The following is a 20076-nucleotide window of genomic DNA, read 5'->3' as shown; positions in this document are numbered from 1 at the left end:
GGCCTGTGAGCAGTCAGAAAACAGAGGTTACTAAGGTTTCCATTTAGTTCAAATGTAACCTGTGCTTCGCTTAATGTTGTTATAGCAAACAAGTTTCCCATTCACTGTGCTTGGCTTGTTTACACCCCTCTAAGAGAGTAGTGCTCGTAGTAGTGCAGTAACTGAGTGATAAACTTTGACAGAAAACATTAAATTATGGTCTACAATTGAGATGCATTGTGGGAATTGTAGTGATTAGTATTTTTGGAGTTTGGAGCTACGAGCCAGGATTTCGCTACCTTTGCTGCAGATGTTGACCATCAGTTCTTTTGCAAATTAATTTGGGGAAAATTAAACTCTGTGCATCCCCCTATCATTAATCCATAAAGTTGTATTGGTCAGAATTGGCTAAACCGTCTTTAATCTATTTTGTACTGGCAATTTAGAGGCAAGCTTTTAGTTGTTAGAAATTCTAAACATACCTAAAGTCAAAATTCACAACAATAACAATATCATGGAGATTTTTAGCCTCTAAAATGAAAACAAATTGCAATGCTATCGTTTGACTTAGTCCATTTTGTGTTTTGTAACCTTTTGGGCAATGAATTGCAATCAAAATACAATTGTAAGAATGTAACAAACGGTTGATCCGGCCAATACTAATGTTTCTGATAATGCCTGATAGGTTTGACTATTTTTTCAGCCTCATAATGCTGAATTCTGCAAGGGTACCACCAAATGCAAACACAACATTTAGAATCACCTGCAGACCCACTATCTGCTTAATTTGTCATGGAACAATGAGGGAAGATGTTACACCTGGTCATTAAACCGGCTGGCAAACAAGTGTCCAAATACCTCTGACCCTGTCACGGTGTGGTTCACTTCCTGTTGTATTTTGTAGTTTTCTGCCACTCGTGTCCCCGGGTAACTTCACTTCCTGCCTTGTCCCGTCATCCCCTGTGATCGTCTAATAGTTTCCACCTGTGTCCAATCACCTGCACCTCCCTTGTGTATTTAAGCCGTGTGTCTCTTGTGTCACTGGTTGCGTCATTGTCTATTGTCGTGGATGTCCGTAGTTTCCTGCCTGCTGTTTTCCCCCTGGTTCCTGTGTGTTTTTGCCCCTTGGCCTTTTGATTTTGCCTTTTGACAATTAAAGTCTTTTGTTTCCTGAGAAGTCTGCGCTTGAGTCCTGCCTCCTCCACCCGCATCCCTGACAGACCCTGTAAGAAAGGGGATGTAAAAATGGCTGTGATTCCTAACCTGTTAATGTGGTGTTTTCCGTTATAGCCATTGAATTAAAGCGTTGAAACAAATATTGAATGTTCCAGTCCAAATCATTTGAAGTTGTTTGAAGAGGCAACATTTAGAAAATGTTGTCGCAGTTCAATTATTTATGTTCCTGAATGTAGCAACGCCTCCACTAACAACTAGCATGCATGCATTAGTAAATTACATTCAGCACATTATGCTCACATGTTTTGTTTGCACTCTTTTTAAAGTACATATTCGGTCGTTAACTCAAATATTGGACAGGTGACAATTTTAATTGTGATCACCACCATAATTACCATCAATCCCCCAGGTCCTATGAATGTCTATATCCAATAACAGCCCCCAGTATTTGAACCCCTGACTGACGGTAAATTGTCTTCATTGGAACTATACAGCCAGCGAAGCTAAAAATATAGCTTTCATTTGGATAAAATTAATTTAGTTTTTATTGGTAGATGATTGCCTGCCGTAATGACAGGATTGAGGCTGCGGACTACCCACCTCAAGCGATGATTACGGCAAACCTAGGGGAGGAATAAAAATGATTAGACTGATGACGAAGGAAAAGGCCAGGGGAGGGGTTAGATTGTTACTCTTCTTTTAAAAAACTTTACACTGACCAAAAAAAGGAAACACGATCCGATGTCCAGTCCAATCCTGCCTGTCTACCCCTCTGCCTGCTCATATTATGCTGGTGCATGCTGCTCAATTTGATGAGTAAACAATCGTTTTTTTTTAATGGATTTGTATAGAGATGCCTTCAATCTTTCTGTGGGTCAAATCCATTTTTCAGCAACCACTGCTTAGTCACGTGGCGTGATGCTGACTTTGACCTTCGACCGTTTGTGTAAGTAAGACGCTGAACAGAGGATTCATGAGTTTAATAAATAATTTCATAATCTTACAGAGTGAAGATAGAGATATAACTCTGCAAATAACGATGGCAACAGGCTGGACAACCAGAACGCCCTTTTAATTTTTCCCTCGGTAACATTTCCCTTTGACAGAAATTCCTCATAACATGTGTTTTAAATGGGTGTTGGTGAATTATGACATGTTGGTTTAAAGCACTTTGAGTGGACAGAAGACTAGAAAAGTACAGAACAATTGAAAGTTCATTAGCCTTAGTCTTGATATTTGTCCGATTGGTGATAAGAACCCCTGATTAACAGAGCACAACTCATTTAATTTTTCTGCTTGAATGAAAGAAAACCTTAAAGTGTTTGCTTTTGTTGCTGTGGTAACCGCTCTGCTGCTATGTATCCACGGATGTTGAGGACCTTTTAAACAGTGCTTCCGAGCATTTTTTGTCAGTCTCAATTTCAAATTCATTTCAGCTTTTTTAATATCAACTGTCTGTATTTTCTGAAGTTCATTTCAGCTTTCAGCTTTTAGCATTCCAACGCATTTTCATTAAAAATGCACACGTTAGGTCTTAATATACCTCCTTGTTGTTTTTCATCTCAATTATAAATAAGAAAGCTATCTTAAAATGAAGTAGCACAGGGGCCCCAAAGCCCTATTGTGCGGAAAGCAGAAACACTGCCAGAATTTGGAATAGAAGCCTTGCGAGCGACTCGTGTGATCACAAATCATTACTGCAGTTAGACGCCTGATATGACCATCTGTTGCTGCTTCTGCTGCTCGAATATTGCCATCTTGTGGACAAATTATAATTGGTCACTCATTTAAATGTTTGTTGGAATTGCATATGCAGATTTGAACACGGTGATTTTACAGCCTCGGTCATCAGTGCAGTAGAATCAGTAACAGTCAAAAGAACTGACAGAAGTGCAACTGTAAACATATTTAATGGGAGGAATTTTATTTTGAAGCAATACAGAAGATTTTTCATGTTCACTTGTGAAACCAGTAGTTTTCCAGTGATGAAAACAACAGACCAATGTTAGACTTTATGATAATAAGAACATTTTACTTTGATGTGAACATGATTTATACATTTGCACATCTGGCTTAAAGGCTAAACAACTCCCCATTAACATTTTCATAAAGATTGGCAGACATCTCATTTAGTACTTTTACGCGCAGTATTTCAAATATTTAATTCCTCTCAAAATACCAAAATATCTCTGTCACCAAGTATCAAAAAGGAGAGAAATGTATGCTTCAAATATTCTCATCACTGAAATATAATAAATGTAATCTTGGTTAATAGTGTGTATATCTATCTGAACGATAAAAAAGATTTAAAAAATACCTTCAGCCCACATTAGAGCATACGTGATCCTAACATCAGTTATCTGGGGTTTCACTCATCGGATTTCATTTCACGCCTTTACAGAGTGTCAAGAATGTGGAAATGAGTGAGATGCAGTTACTAATCATCACCACTAGTCTGCAGCCTAAAGCTAGCAATGGGACAAAAGTAAATCTGCAAGTGAACAAACATCCCACTCTTCACTATTTCATTTCGAGTCCACTGATCAATTATTGGGGGCTGTTAAAGGGACTAAGGGCAACATCTTTGACTTCTAAAACTTTGACAGAAAACATTAAGCTATTGTCTACAAGTATGGAATTTAAAATTTGAGTTAATTTAACAGATAGGGAAAGATGTGATTTAGTTGCATTATGGGACTTGTAAACATTGTTTTTGGAGTTTTGAGCTAAAAGCCAGGATTTCTTTACCTTTGATGCAGATGCTGACCATCTTTTCTTTTTCAAAATCATTTTTGGGAAATTTACTCTGTGCATCCCTCATCATTAATGACCATGTATTTGGTCATAATTGGCTAAACCGTCTAAACTATTTTGTAATGATTAAACCGATAAAAATGATAAAAAATGATTACTCAGTGTTCCTAAAGGGAAACTTATTACATATTTTTATTTACACACACTTATTTGTTTTCCATGCCAAAATGTGCCCCTAGATCCTTGTTAAATCAGTGCTTGCATTTTTGGCTCTAGATAAGTATAGTAGCTGTTTTACATTGGGCCCTCAGCAGTCTGCTTATTGGCTGGATTGAAGAGTTTCGAACTGTGATTTGTCGGTTAATATAATGTCATATTCCAGCTTTTTTGAGGCATTATTGTGAAACGCCGGCACTGATCAGGACATGGTTCCTGTTTAAATATGCACAGGTTGATGCTAAGTCTCAAGTGTTTTATACACCACAATAAATACTCTGACTCTTTGCATGTAAGGTTTTCTGGCACACCTATATGATGACCATGTGCAGGACGTCTTCAACGGTTTGCAGACATCCTACGTAGAACTTAATCCTCATTTTGCATCGCAAATAACTTTCCCACAAACTCTCAGTGAAACTCCTCACTCTGGATCTGACACCTGCCCTCTGTAACTGGGTGCTGAGCGTCCTCTCAGGCAAACCCAATTAGTCAGAGTTGGCATTCGCAGCTCCAACACAAGAACTGTGAGCTCAGGCACTCCCCAGGGGTGAGTACTGGGTCCCCTGCTACACCCTCTTCACGTACGCCTACGTGGCCTCCAAGGAAAAACACCAGTACCATCAAGTTAGAAGAGGACACTACGGTCACTGGAATAATCACTGGTGGGGCCGAGGCTGCGTACAGAAGAGAAGTGGAGGAACGTGCGGCCTGGTATCAAAATAATAATGTCTCCCTGAACCCCTACAAGACCGAGGAGATGATTATTGACCCAAGGAGGTGCAGCACACACCGCTTTACATTGGTGAGACTGAGGTGGAAAGGGTGAAAACCTTTACATTTCTGGGAACTCACATCAGCGAGGACTTCACCTGGTCTCACAACTCATTCCAGATCACAGAAAAGGCCCGGCAGAGGCCGTACTTGCTAAGAAGGCAGAGGAAGTTTGGTATGCAAGCCGAAATTCTCAGCAACTCCTACAGAGGTACGGTTGAGAGCGTCCTCACCACATCAATCACCATGCTGTATGGACACTGCCCAGGACAGGAAGGCACACCAGTGTGTAATAAAAACAGCATAGTTCATCTGAGGAGCAGCCTTCCCCTTACTACTAGGACATTTACTCCACCAGGGAGAGAGCCCACAACATGATCACGGACAGAACTCCCCCCCAGCACAGACTCCTCTCGCAGCAGTCTGAAGTCCAGAACCAAGAGACTAGCCAGAGACTAGCCAGGGCCACCAGTGATCCCCCGGGTGAAAGAGCGGCTCTTCACCTCCTGCTCACCTGCCCCCACTTCCCCGTTTGTGAGTCCTTAGTTGTTCAAGCCTCTGTCCTCTGTCCATTACTCTTCTCTTTGTAAGTTTCTTCTTGATTAAGAATATTTTTAAAGGCTATTTTATTACTTTCACGACTTTGAATATACTACGCTGCCATTTTCACATCCTGACTTGAGAAAAAAAACATCTTTCATGATGTCTTAGTCAACACAATATCACTGATTCTGCTAAAGAGACAGATATAGTTTTCAGTTAGTGGAGAAGAAAACTGAATTAAAAGCAGTGTCGGGCAAGTTACTGAAAATGAGTATTTAGTTACAGTTACTAGTTACTTCTTTTAAAGGTAATTGAATTACTTGGTTACTGTGTATCAAAAGTAATTAGTTACTCTGGGAAGTAACTTTTAAGTTACTTTTATGTCTGCTTTTTAAATGTAATGAATATAAATAGTACTGAACAGTCAAACACAACAAACATATTTTTTAGACCTATTTATTGTAATCAACAGGGCAACAGGCCTTCAAATCAAGCAAGGGTACAAAAGTCCTTTTTAATACTTAACTTAATACAAAATAACTGTTTCAGGCATTTGCCTGAAGGCAACTGACTCAACAGTAGACAGGATGGGTCTCATCTTCAACATAGCGAGCAATCAATCTATTCAGCTCTGCCCGGTTTATCGGCTGCACTGCAGTCCGTGTAAAGTGGAGCCCTGGTTGTTTGCGTGGAGCAGCGCCTGCAGCATCCGCGGGCCTGCGCTCTTTCGTCATGAGCAACGCGATGCTGTTTACATGCACGTACGGCGACTATTCTGTGACACAAACGTTTGGTGGCCACAACTATTTTGTGCTGACAGGCAGCTATTTACTTACTATTTGCCGGCCCTCCGCTTCGCGTCACAAAAGAGAGTAACGCGAGTAACAAACTCATTTCAATTTCAGTAATTGTAACTGCGTTAATTTATTAAAAAAAACACTTCGTTACATGCTCGTTACCGCTAAAAGTAGTGAAATTACAGTAATGCGTTACTTTGTAACGCGTAATGCAAATTATACAAATTGTACTTTGTAATGCGTTACTTTGTAACGCGTTACTCCCAACACTGATTAAAAGTATTAATGAACCAATATTCATTGAGGGGACAGATTATTGCTATAGACAAATAAAGTTCCTCTGTTTAGGGAAATTGAGACATGTTAAACATGACATGACATGAGTTTACAACTTGTTTCTATTTCTCCCAAGCAGCCAGAAAAGTTTTTTTACTGGTATAAAAAAAGGTTCTTAACATTTTTTCCTGCTAAAGAAAAATTATATTGATAAACATTAGTTACAAATGTTGCATCTTCATAAGATCTGAAAAAACAAAACAATGCTCAAAATACTGTCAGATAATTTATACTTAACTCAGCATGGTATTCGCTTACTTCTACTGTGTATAAAAATGTGAATTAATTATTCATACTTATAATCCTGAGATCCACTGCAATAATATTATGTCATACACAGCAGAGCTCTTAAGATCGCAGACTTTCGGCACCCTCTTGCAATGGTAACTGTGTACGCCATGTCAGCTGGTAGAAGACGTCTCCACACTATATGTCCTTGGGAAAAGAACATGGCGGCCCGGCACTCGGATGTGCACAAAGCCCCCTGCTTCTTTATGTTATCTTTCAACCATATATTACCGCTCCGAAGATAAAGACTCTTTAGCCTCGGCGCATGACGCATGACTATTTTTCAAACATCCAATGAAAGTCAAAGTCATAATAAATATATCATAGTATTTCATGAAAATATCTGAGTGAAGTACGTCACAAAAGCTTAGAGGAAAGTTACAGTACAGTTGGAAGAGACATATAAAAAACAAATGTCATAGTATAGTGTGTCTTAAACGGACATAGTATTGATTGTCACAAAAAAGTAAGAACATTTTTCAAAATTGCATGATAGACAGTGCCGAAAGAGTGCCACTATGTTGAAGAAATGTCATTGAAATATATACTGTGGCTGTCATTAAAAATGTAATAGCATTGTATGTCACTAAAAAGTCAAAAAAAGATAGGTGCACTTTGTCACAAAAATGTCATATATGTATCCTGTGGTAGAATAAAAGTCATTGCATAGTATGCTCGAAGAAGCAATCAGCCTCAGGCCTAACATAACCTGTCAAAACGTCCCATAATATAGTATATAGTATTATTTCATGAAAAAAATGGAATAGCTACGTGTTGAATCCATGAAAGAATCCTGTAAACGTAACTTTATCGTATTTCAAAAAGAGATGTGAAAAATGATTATCACAAAAAATGTTGTGGAATGGCATTTCATAAAAAATGTCTTTGTACAGTAGCATAAAACGCATAATGAAGAAGTAAAAATCTTCAACTCTTTCAACTAATCAACGGTACACGTTCAATAAGCAATGATCTCTGCCTAAAAACGCTTTGTACCAATTACTTAATGCCACGTGACCTGAAGAAGAGGAACTGGTTAACTAGCTGACACACAGTAGCACAATATTGAAATCCCTTTACTAATGAGAATGAGAAATCAAAATCTAATGTGTGGTCATTTAAGCTGCGATCGTGTCAGACACAAAGGATTTTGAACTCCATTACATCATCACATTGTTTCTGACCTCAGGTTAACAACAGAGAACAATGACTATAAAGATATAGGGGTAAAGTCCTATAATAAATGCCATCTTTGTTATGCAGTTGCTCCTCACAGGCTTTGGTAAAAGGCAAAAAAATACTTACTACGCATTTCATAAAATGACGGATGAATGAGGGATCTGATGGACGGGGAAGACAGACGGAGGTAGAGAAATGCAAAGAGAGAGAGAGAGAGAGAGAGAGAGAGATAGAGAGAGAGAGAGAGAGAGAGAGAGAGAGAGAGAGAGAGAGAGAGAGAGAGAGAGAGAGAGAGATGCAAACAAAATGAAAAATGTTTGCAGGCTGCCCTGCCCCCTCATCACTCCCTGGGGAACAAGGGATTATGGAAATGTATAAATGCAAGGGAGAGGGCGAGTGACAGACAGAGAGAGGAGGGAGAGAAAAAGAGAGAGAGAGAAAGGAGAGAGCAAATAAGAGCGAGGGAGACTGCGATGCTATTGGTTGCCCGTTACAACATCAAGGCTGATAGAAATATTTCTCTCGCAGTCTAAGAACCAGAGGGTGAGACGGACAGACACAGTAGACTAAGGAAACACATTCAGGTGTGTTCCTAAAATCTCTGGAAGAGATACAAAAGAGGACTATAGAAAGGGAAATAAAGAGGGTGAGACCATAGAAAGGTGGACTAATTAACTCATGACTACCAAGAGCGATGGAGATTTTTTCTTAAGAGCAGAAGATATTTCTAAATCAGAATACATGAGACTCAGCATGTAGACGTTCCGCAGGATTTGGTTTAAATTTCCTCTTCTCCTCCCTCACCCAGAATTGAATAATTTATCCTGCGTATCAGCAGACAAATCTCAATGTTTTTGGAGAAATCCGGGGGATGCGTCTGAGAGAAAGATGCTCAGCAGAGAATTCTGACATGGTGACGATCCAAATTGAAAGAGACGAGGAAAGAGTGGACTGTTGAGTGGCAGACACGTCTCCAACAAGACACAGGTATTCTCTACTCGATATTAAGATTGGTCAAGATATTAATCCGTCCTTACTCAAATTGTTATAAATATTGTACTCTTGTATTTGTAAGTCGGTGTGCGATTTTGGCATTGTGATGATAATCTGATTTATTTGATCATTTGAAAGTCAATCGCAGTATTTGTTGCCTCGCAGGTTCATATTATTAAGTTATTTTATGACATCATTTTATTCCAAAATCACCAAAAATTTGCAGTGGCAGAATATAAGCCCCATAACTATTTAGCGTGCAAAGCAATACCTTGTATCTTCAGCAAATTATCAGTTTCATGCAGTGGTAAATAAATATTCTTCCCCCAAAGCTGTGAAATAAGTAATATAGCAAGAGACTGTCTCTGTAAATAACTCACTGGTGACCTGCAACCTATAGTTGTTTACACCTGTGTTAAATAGATAAGACAGATAAACCGAAAGCCATTCAACAAACTCATGAACTATCACAAGCCATATCCATCTGAGACAACAATCCTCACTGTTATTTAAAGACGGTCCTGTGCTTAGTATCGACAAGAATCCTGTGCTTCTGTTGACATAGCGTCTGCCAGACACTTTGGGGCTTGCGACACTGTGAAAAACAGAAATGTGTTGGCTTTGTCTGAAGAGAAACTACATGGAGGAGGAGGAAACAGACATCTTGCCTGTCAGAGGCTGAAAAAGGGAGCATTAGGCCAGTGGCAGACAACTGTGGCTGTGAAAAGACATTTAAGCGTTTTCCTATATCAAAGCTGGGCTCCCCCCTGCCGCCACAAATACAAAAAAGAGACAACAGCACGAGTGCAACAAGAAAAGCCAAGATGATTATTGATTTTTGCTAAAAACGGAGGCATCTGCCCTCCTGGACGACACAGACTCCGCTCGCGTCGGAGGGGGAAACAGAAAATAACCTCCACTGAACGGAGGCAAAACCACAGCCAGAGAGATAGAGAGCAAGGGATTTCCCTTCCTCTCTCTCTCGACCCATCTCGGCATCAAGCTGGCAGACTCAGCCATGGCATTCACCTTTGCGGCCTTCTGCTACATGCTCACCTTGGTGCTGTGCGCCGCTCTCATCTTCTTCGTCATATGGCAGGTGAGTAGCACCGCGCACGGCGAAGAACACTGCACTCACACTGAAAGTGAAATAGGAAACACGTAGGGGCCTGCGAGCGTCCACGCTCCATCCCGCACACGCAGACACACACATCCACCAACGCAGGAGCGAAGCCAACACGTGACACGTTCAGGTGCTCTACAGGTAATGGCATGTATAAGTGTGTCGGCTGAATCTCAGTGGAATTGTGCCTGACTGACATTGAGAAGTGTCTCTTGAAATCCACCAAATAACGCTTTATTCCTTTTAATTTCAAACATTTAGCTGCAAAGCGATAATCGGTTGAAACAGACCACAGAGGATGTGCATTGTTGTTAAAGTCATCTGTGTGTTTCATTGTTTCCATACAGCATTCTAACCTGCTTACCAGTGTAATTTACCTGAGCTTTTCTGACGCTGACATATTTGACAAAAAGACAGATTCCAACCACCTCCATCCCTTCACAGACAAGCAACTTAGTGACAATAAACAGTTCCTCAAACAAGGTGTTCACGCTTCAGCAAACTCCAAAAAATGCGTACAGGGAGGCGGCAAAACACAATAATCATAAATCTGTCTGCCAGGGTGTTGTGAATCGCTCCGCCTGAGGCATTGTGACTGGAATTTGCCTGCACAAGTGCTGACGAAACAAACACCAAAGCTTTCATCCCTGACCCTTAACACTGGATCCATGGAGGCAGGAATGTGAAATATTAAACACATCATTATAAACACAAGACTTGAAATGACTAACGTGGCAATTGACTAAGTGGGTGAGACTACACATGAGTCAGTCGGTGTGCTGTGTGTGAAAGAGACGGGTAGAAGCGTGTGTCTGGCTCAGCACACCAACCATGTGATGGAAGCGCTTATCAAACTACGGTAATGTTCACCCCCTCCCCCATCTGCCTCCACCCACGGGTACAGCACCCCAATTCTCTCTGGCTCCCAACCAATCACAGCGTTTGTTCACAGCTACAGTAACCATGGAGCCCACAGAGGGGCTCACCATGTCGCCATGGAAACTGCATCTGTTTACAACAGAGCTAACGTTAAGTGTGTGAGGGGACAACGGGGAGCCTTCTGGAGTCTTGTAGAGAAATTACCTCCAGGACTGCTGCAATTTCAACACGTCTCATTGTTAACACAAATCAGATGCTTATCGGCAAAATGCCTGCTTTTTATTCGTTTTCATTGAACAGACCGAGTTGAGCGTTGCTAATTTAAAAGCTGAAATGATGAACAGCACGTCGGATGGCCTTTACGCTGAGAATTATTAGTACTCTTATAGAGCTATTAATCAGGGAGCTGTTCATATTCACCACACAGGGAGTAGACAGCAAGATATCAGCCTATCACATCTACACAATGACATTGCTATCTCTACAGTGAATTTTTGTTTTAAAAGGAGAAATAAACAAAATAGTACCACATTCTATACAGATCTCCAGCCGACTATAATCCCCTTAAATACAAACAAAGCACATTGCTTAAGTCTATGCAATAAATGCATGCATTATTAGGAATGTGTGGGTGTTTTGATGGTCATTTCATTGTTTTTAATATATATATATATATATATATATATATACATTTTAATATATTTTTAATATTCATTATAATTGTATAATGAAGAGGAGCTCCTTAGATAGTGAGAAACCACATAATGGCACGTGAATCACATCACAGCTCATACATGGCATAAAGCAGGTGCAAGGAGGTTATTACACATCCACACATTCTCTTGTGTGTTTGGCAAATGTGACAATGTGGCTGCAGCTGCATATCATGAAGTGTGTGTGCACTACAGTTCTAGTTAGTTATTACACTATTGCACAACAGACTAGACTATAGTTTATTAACGATACCGACTATGTATTAGTTCCATATGGATGCATTTCTGTATGTGCATTCATTAGTGCGTGTGAGTAACTCCCTGTGTGTGTGTCTGTTATTTTTTAGATCATTGCATTTGACGAGCTTCGCACGGACTTCAAAAACCCCATTGATCAGAGCAATCCTACCAGAGCGGTAAGAACTCTCCTGTTTCCCTTCGAACCATCAAAGGCTTGGTGCACAGAAACCTCTTCCTTTTAGTTCCAAGAAGAACATTCAATGATCTACGCGTAAGCGCTTAGAAGAAACGGAGGGTTCCACTCCAAAGATTTTATGATGACCTTTAATTTGTCAGTCTACTTCTGAACTCTGTTTTGATAAAAATTGTATTGAGTTCAAACAAAAAATAAATCCTTTAATGAGAAACCCACAGCAAACCTCCTGAGTGCCTGTTAAGGAAGCCACCAATCATCTTAAGTAAATGAGGCTTTCGAAATGAAATCTTTGAAACATTTATTTTGCCACATTTAATCAACATCTAATATTCGTGAGACGTTTAATAGAAATCCTACTATTCAAAGCTTCCATCTACATGCATTTTTGAGCATTTTCCCTGCATACTCATTTGTATGCAGATGAATGCATTTTTTAATAGATACCCGTTTGCTTAATCTATTCAAGGGAGGCTTTGTTTATGTAATGAGATACAACAATAACGAAAAGTGCAGATAAAAGGCTTCAAATCTGTGTGAAAGAATAGTTACTAAATTCACATTTGAAAAAGCCTGTCTCAATCTATTTTTGCAAAACCATAAATTTACATCGTCATGTAACAACTTGCCATTATTCACTTAGCAAGTTGACAGCAGCTGTGAATGTCGTTTTCACAAGTTAGCTAATGTTCCAGCGATCATGTGAACCTACATCTGAACTACAAAGACAGAGAGTGATGAGCAGTGGGAGAGGAAACTGTGAAAGCAGACTGTGGGAGTGTGGAGGCACGCCAGCTACACGGGGGTGGACACAATAATTGCAAAACCTGTCAAAGTCAATGCATTATCCTTTCACTCAGGTACAGATGAGGTGATGAGAAATTATGAACATTGCAAGCTTCTTGGTAACAGCAAGGTTACGGTTCAAAGCTACTTATCAAGGCTACGTCAGCTGTTTCCCAAAAGCAGTATATATTATATTAAATTATTATAAAACATTGTAACAAAAGAAACTTTGCCAGTTGCCAAATCAGGTTAATGTTTCAAGCCGTTGGCAATGTTTGAAACTTGGTAAAATCGTACTGTACAATCGTACAGTACAAAAGTTAACATTAGCATTAACATGTTTGACATTTGCATTTATAAATTACGAGGCTGTCGGTTATTGCCCTGCAATTTATTTCATTTGTTCTGTGTATTATGAAACATTACTCTTTGAGCGTGTTGCCCTGGAACAGTAAATGATTTGCAGTGAAGTGTCTGACCGGACACTAATCACGCCAACTGAGGCTGTAAAATAGTAGCTACTGCAGGACAACAATTTCAAGTGCAAATGCTATCATAAATTGTTGAGTAATGTAGCGGGCAGATCCAGCGCTGAGCTCTTCATGTTTCAACACCCAATGTTGCGGAAGGATGCACTGCACAAAGCAAGCAAAAGGGAGAGAACGACACCTACGCCAAACACACACCAGTGTCTGGCTTTGAGGCTGGATGTTGTAGATTCAGGGCAAAATCCACTTTGAGATCACCGGGGGAGTTTGAATTTACGTCCACAGTTTCATGAAATTTGTAGCCTGTGGCTCAAAGGCAACGGACATCAGAGAGGCCTCAATACTGGAAGCCATCGTTCCTGTAACTAAGATTCCTCAATATATCAGTGTGAGAGTCTTTCGAGTGTTTCAGTAAATACATAGGCAACAAACACCAGTATGGTTTCCTCACGCTAAACATATCCGCATACGTATCTATTTAATATATTTGTGTTCTACAAGATAAAATTGACAAACTATTTAATTACGAATCCGTCAACAAGTCTCTGACTATTGCTACATTTGTTTGCTGATGGACACAGATTAAATTAGGTCGATGAACAGCAAAACTCATTTGAAGAGCCAAATAAAAGATCCCTCGAAGAGGCCACAAGCAGCTGGCTAGAATAAGATGGATGGTTTCATTTGTAAAACAGATCGTTGAGCCCTCATTGCTGCTAAAAGTATATTAAAACTGCCATCCTTAGGGCAAAATGTCAGTACCAAACAGCCCTATGCCTCAAATGTAAACGTCTTTATGTGCTGATGAACCATTTGCAACTGTGTTCTTACTTAGTTTGGGGAAAAATATACACTCAAAGAGTTTGAGATACAGGGTTTTCTTGTGTTTGTATTTGAAACCACTCACTTGGTCTATTTTCGTTATGTTATTATTATATCTGCCTTGAGATTCATTTTCATGGATAGACAATTCATAATTAGCGAGGATTAAGAGGATGAAGGAACACAGAGACTGTTGATCAGCCTTTCTTTGTATCAACAGAGGGAACGGATTCTCAACATCGAAAGGATCTGCAACCTGCTCCGCAGGGTAAGTACTACTCATTCATTACCTGCTGATGGTGGATGACTGAAATAGATGTGCTTCAGACATGAGCCGTTGCATATGCAGGACCGCGCCGCACACTGTTCAATCCCCACTGCCCACCATCACCGCTATATCGTATAAGTATAGGTGTTGTGTGTGTGTGGAGATGTTCTTCTATTTCAAAGCTTTCAGAAAGAGAACATAATGTCGATGATATGAAATCAGACTTGCCGCAGACAGAGGCCATTTAAAGCATGCAGAGCAGGAAAACGTGTAACTCTATTGGCCACAACAGGGGACTTAAAATGAAGAAAAGTTATTAAATCAATAAATAAACATATTGCAAGAGGAGGTTTAGGGAAGGTAGCACACTAACGGTACCATTGAGACCAGTGACAGGAAGTTGTTTACACTATTATCTAAGGGTTGCTCACTTTGAACTCCAATGTACATCTTTAGTGTAAAGATTACTTTTTTTTATGGTTAAATTGAATGAGCAGTTAGTCAGGTAAAATGTCAATAGTTGAATAGAGCTTTTCCTCTTTTAATGGCAAAGAGATGAAGATGATGTTGTACAGATTGTATTGCCCTCTAATGCAAATTTGAATTTAAAAAGAAATGTTAGCCTCAAAAAGAGGAAAATGTTTTTTGGAGGTTAACCTATATTTAGGCACAGATTCATATTTTCTATTGGTTGATCAACATAGTATAATTCATTGATTCATTATTTTTCCCACAGTGATCTAAATGCAAACAGGGCAAATATCTGTCATGCGCATTTTTTAACTGAAGGAGGTACATTTAACATCTTCATCTTGGATTTATTGTGTAAAATGATGCAGTGTTACTAATACAGCTTTTCAAGTAGAAAGGTGATCAATCTCGCATGGTTTTCAGACAAATAGTTTTTTTCTCTTCACTTCATTTGTCCGACATTCAGTTCATGGTTTCCAGCCGGCGGTTTGTTTCGCCCCAATCCAAGTCGTCACAAATCTGTCCCGTAGAGAATATTGTCAATCAAAGGGAAGCTATGAAAATTGATCGGATCAGTTAAAAGGCTTCATTTATTAATGCTGATTTAAATGTATCTCTTCAAAACAGCATAAATAAAGTAACAGTAACATGAACATAGTGAAGCATTGAGCCGTGAAAGAGGCAGATATCTTTCAAAGGGGGATGAATATTGGACTCACATCAATCAACATGACCAAATAGCTGACTTAAAATGAACTTACAATCAAGTGTTTCTCAGTATCAGCTCCATGTGCAAATAGTGTTTGCCATTTTCTACATTTAAAATGTTCTAATATGTCACTGATTCTGTAGTCTGGAACCTGAGCCACCTGAACCATCTCTGCCAAAACTAGCCTACGTCAATTTATACTAACGTCCAAAACCAGTCTACACGTACACAAAACTACATTTGCACTCGTAGCAGCAGCGAGCTGTGAGTAACATCAACCCCCTCAGTGTGAAAGTGTTTGCCTCACAGTGTGATTCTGGTTTAGTAGATTGTGGCTAAAAACCCATCAGCGTTTCAGTGTCTCCCCCACCGGTTGCTGAAGCGTGATTATTGATCTCTGCGGCCTGACTCCCCGTGTCTGTCCTGCTCAGTTGGTGGTACCAGAGTACTCCATCCACGGGCTCTTCTGCCTGATGTTCATGTGTGCCGGAGAGTGGGTCACGCTTGGACTGAACATCCCGCTGCTCTTCTACCATCTCTGGAGGTACATTCCCATGACGGATGTGTGACAGTTCTCCTGGCGGTCCGGTGCCGGCGTCGGCCTAACGTCTGTGCTTCCCTCAGGTTTCTTCATCGGCCGGCTGACGGCTCGGTGGTCATGTACGATCCCGTCAGCGTGATGAACGCCGACATTCTCAATTACTGCCAGAAGGAGTCCTGGTGTAAGCTGGGCTTTTATCTACTCTCTTTCTTCTATTATCTCTACAGGTCAGTTCAAATTCACAATCTACTCAATCAAGTGTCGCTTCGTTAGGTTTCAGTGATGCTTTCTAGATGTGTTGCAATGTTTGATGAACTTAGTGGGAAAAAAAGCAGCACAATTACTTTTTTCTCCCAATGTTTCCGTCTTTTGCCCCGGGTTATTTCCTCCTGAAGTATGGTCTACGCCTTGGTGAGCTTCTAACACACAGGACATCTGGTGGAATGAAAGGATGTATCTGTAAGAGAGACTAAGATGAACAAATGGGAACATTATTTATTCCTCTCCATCCTTCTTAATACTTTTTCAAACGAGAAGACCAATCTGAGTGATGATGTGAATGTGAACTCGATCATGCCGCTTTGACCTGGAGACTGCTGTCACACAACTGGACAAAGTGTTGAAGGATTGAAACTAAACAGAAAGAGGACACAGCAGGTGGTTTGCCTTTGAACAATTACACAAACTGACAATATATCTCTGAAGGGCTGGAGTTTTCCCTTGCTGCTCTTACTGATCCAGTCGTCAACTCACTGTGAAACTCCTATCTCTTAGGGGAGGGAAAACAAAATGATATGTGTATTTGTTGGTTTTAAATGTACTGAAAGCAGGATTGTTTTGGTATCATTCCGTGTATTTACGCTGATTGACCTTCAATTTCACACAGGTTTTTCTTTTGGGATTATAGGTATTTAAAACTATAACAAGCAAGGTAAAAATGTACGGGAGAAATTTAAAGCACTGTAAGAAATTCAGGGGACAAGACACCGAAAATAACTGATTGGTGTGTGAATTCTGAACTAAAAGTAGGATGAAGCATTGACCTTGATGCCAGCCTCCAAAGTTAAATTTCACACTGTCACAAAAGCAGAATTAATCTTAAATTTGACTGCAAAGGTCAGTCCTTGTAATGTGTATTCAAAATAAGTACGTCCATTGCTGTATTGACATAATTTATGCTACACCTTGGGTTCATGCTTTCCAAAGAGCTTCACGCTCAGACATTTAATGCCAAACGTTTATGTCATTAAATATCAAAACATTGCACCAAATAAAGTCATTAACAGGGAGTGAAAAGAAGAAATGACGGCACAGTATCATAATCTACATGATAAGGCGCTGTGTTACATTGACTTCATGCCAGTAACTCACGTTCATTTTAAACTACTACTTATTTATTATTTCAAGGTGAATCTCTTACTCATTTGCATTTATACTGTAGTCCTTTTTGCTCAGCAACTTTACTCTGATCCGAGGTAGAATATATAAATCTTATGTACAAAAAGCAATTAAAAACAGCAAACTGTCAATGTGGTATGATTAATAAGACATATCGATGCCGTGTTATTCAGTGTTTGTTATACCGTTGTTTGAGACTAGAGTGGCAGATGAGACAATAATGACTCTTTGACAACGTTTTAGTTAATTCAGGAGTGTAAAGACATTGACGTGATTATGATACATCGACACAATCACTCAGCTTAATAAGGGACAGACGTAAGACGGTCATGTTGCTGATGACCAAGATTTGTATGGAAGCCTTTCCTCAGCTGGTGCTGCCTTTGCTATCACGTGTTCATTATATTGATCTATAAGTAGATAAAGTGATGGTTGAAATGTGTAGTTTTAACATCCATAGAAAAGCCGAGTGTGATGTTTTTCATACGCCAGCTCCCTGTGTGGTAAACTGTGGTGAGAACGTCTTAAGCCTAATGAGGATGTCACTCATTATGTCAAAAAATCTAGGTTACATGATGATGATGATTTGACAATGGTTGTTTCACTTATATTGGTATTCATACTAATACTGTTTTGTTACTCTCACTCTTTAAATGGCAAAATATATTCTAGAAAACTTAACCACAGAACAAAATCTTTTTAAAATAATTCACAAACATTTTTAGTTTTAGTTTGGTAATTTGTGAATGTAAACATATTTGTGACAGGTTTAACAAAATTTCAGTTGGAACAACAGATACCAATATTAGTTGGACAATAGCGTACAGCTGGGAGAGTTATTTTGTTTGTGTGTTGTTAATTAAATGAATGAAAAGACTGAAACCAACAATGTCTTCTTTACTTCAATTTCTCGGGCAGCCGCAAATACATTTGTTTTCCGCAAAGTGTAAATTTTACAAACGTTCGTCAAAGTCAATAGGTAATTAAAACCGTCAGTAGTTTATTTGGAAACTAAAAGAGGAGCAAATAGAGCATTTCTTGGGTTCTGTTTTTAGCAGCAGATATTAGCAGCATATTTGCGGCACGATATTTTATTCCTGAGATTGATTTTAAAAAGTGCTTATTTTAATAATTAAGGATTTTTTCCCTAGTGTAAACTTGTACTCAATCACTTTGTTAACATTCACGCCAATTTCAAAATATCATTTTAAATATGACAATGTTCAGAATCTGATACAGGTCATAAAAACCGCATATTACCGTTCGATTAAGCATTTTCAAATCTTCATTCAGGTTTTAGGGACATTCTTAGGACACAACGCATTCAGAATATACTCAACTGACCCCTTGCTTTCCATCTGCAGGTTTTGTGTGTTCTACTGATTGTTGTACATAAACAATCTTGCTAAACAAACTTGCTAAAACTTGCAGAAACTTATGACAGAAACAAAGGGACACATTTTTTGAATGTTTTCATTAGCCATGTAAAGAGCTAAGAAGGAATAGCGTCTATGGGCAGAAACCTAAATATTTGTGTGTCAACGTTGTGATTGATGAGATCTTAGCGGTTAGATGAGTTGGATCAGGCTTTTGCTACACTGGCACTGTTGGTTTTGGTCTTTTCACAGGATTATTGACAACAAAATAATAAATCTATAAATAATCAGAATGTTTAAAAACGTAGTCATTATTGTCAAATTATGTTTAAAATGAATCTGTAGTATCTGCTTCATACAGTTCGTTCCATATGCTTTACCTTTCAAGACAAACGTCACATAATAGCGTCACTGCAAAAGATGATGAAAAGATGATTAGAAGACATTTTTTGCTCAGTGGCACTGCAGTAGTTGCATCATGAATGAATGAAATGCCAATGATTACAAAAAGCTCAGCCAACATACACAGTTCTTATGTCTATTAAGTCAGTTTAATGTCACTTTGGTACCAATGAAAAGTTTTGAGAGAGCAATTGAAATGGCTTGTGGGATTAGAATTTCCACAACAACAGCACCGAAGCAATTTGTAGTCTTTTAGGGTTCCCGAAGACAAACATTAAACAGTATACATACTGTGCCAAATGATGCTCCCATGTAAGTAATCAAGGACTCTGAAACCTCAAAACTCTGCCAACATTGTGAGTGTATGACAATCACTATTAAAGCACAGGAACATGTGGGAAAAAAGGAGAAAACAGCTCAGTTGAATGTCATCATGTAGTTGCTCTAGACAAAGCATTTTAGAAAATTGTATTTAGATATATCTATTTGTATCTATCTTTTATACATTTATCATCAATGTACGCTACAGTAAATTTGGTGGATTACTTAAAATTTATTAGGTTACTCTATGATGTACAGTTAATAAAAAGCGATTCTCATGCCATATTCTAATAAAACAGTAATGCCATTAA

The 20076-nt window shown here is 39.2% G+C and overlaps 1 protein-coding gene across 2 annotated transcripts; it reads left to right on the top strand.

Moving 5' to 3' along the window:
* Positions 1 to 8566: 8566 nt before the first annotated feature.
* cnih2 (cornichon family AMPA receptor auxiliary protein 2) lies at positions 8567 to 20076 on the top strand. 2 transcript variants are annotated; one of them, XM_040183176.2, is made up of 6 exons: positions 8567 to 10134; positions 12098 to 12166; positions 14500 to 14547; positions 16159 to 16271; positions 16352 to 16495; positions 16664 to 20076. In XM_040183176.2, the coding sequence occupies exons 1-6, from the start codon at positions 10054 to 10056 to the stop codon at positions 16689 to 16691; spliced, it is 483 nt and encodes a 160-aa protein (XP_040039110.1). In that variant the 5' UTR covers positions 8567 to 10053; the 3' UTR covers positions 16692 to 20076. The 2 variants fall into 2 exon arrangements, with proteins under 2 accessions (XP_040039110.1, XP_040039109.1); XM_040183175.2 differs by having other exon boundaries at positions 8573 to 10134; positions 16352 to 16690.

This window comes from Gasterosteus aculeatus, chromosome 7 (genome assembly GCF_964276395.1).
Source record: "Gasterosteus aculeatus chromosome 7, fGasAcu3.hap1.1, whole genome shotgun sequence".
NCBI classification, from domain to species: domain Eukaryota; kingdom Metazoa; phylum Chordata; class Actinopteri; order Perciformes; family Gasterosteidae; genus Gasterosteus; species Gasterosteus aculeatus.
The sequence above is the reverse complement of the archived record's forward strand: the minus strand, read 5'-3'. Positions and strand labels throughout refer to the sequence as shown.

Excerpts from the sequence above, each read along its gene's own strand:
- cnih2 (XM_040183175.2), top strand. The coding sequence starts at position 10,054 with ATGGCATTCACCTTTGCGGCCTTCTGCTACATGCTCACCTTGGTGCTG. Across the intron at positions 14,548-16,158 it reads TCTGCAACCTGCTCCGCAGG|TTGGTGGTACCAGAGTACTC; the intron begins GTAAGTACTACT and ends TGTCCTGCTCAG. Across the intron at positions 16,272-16,351 it reads CTCTTCTACCATCTCTGGAG|GTTTCTTCATCGGCCGGCTG; the intron begins GTACATTCCCAT and ends TGCTTCCCTCAG.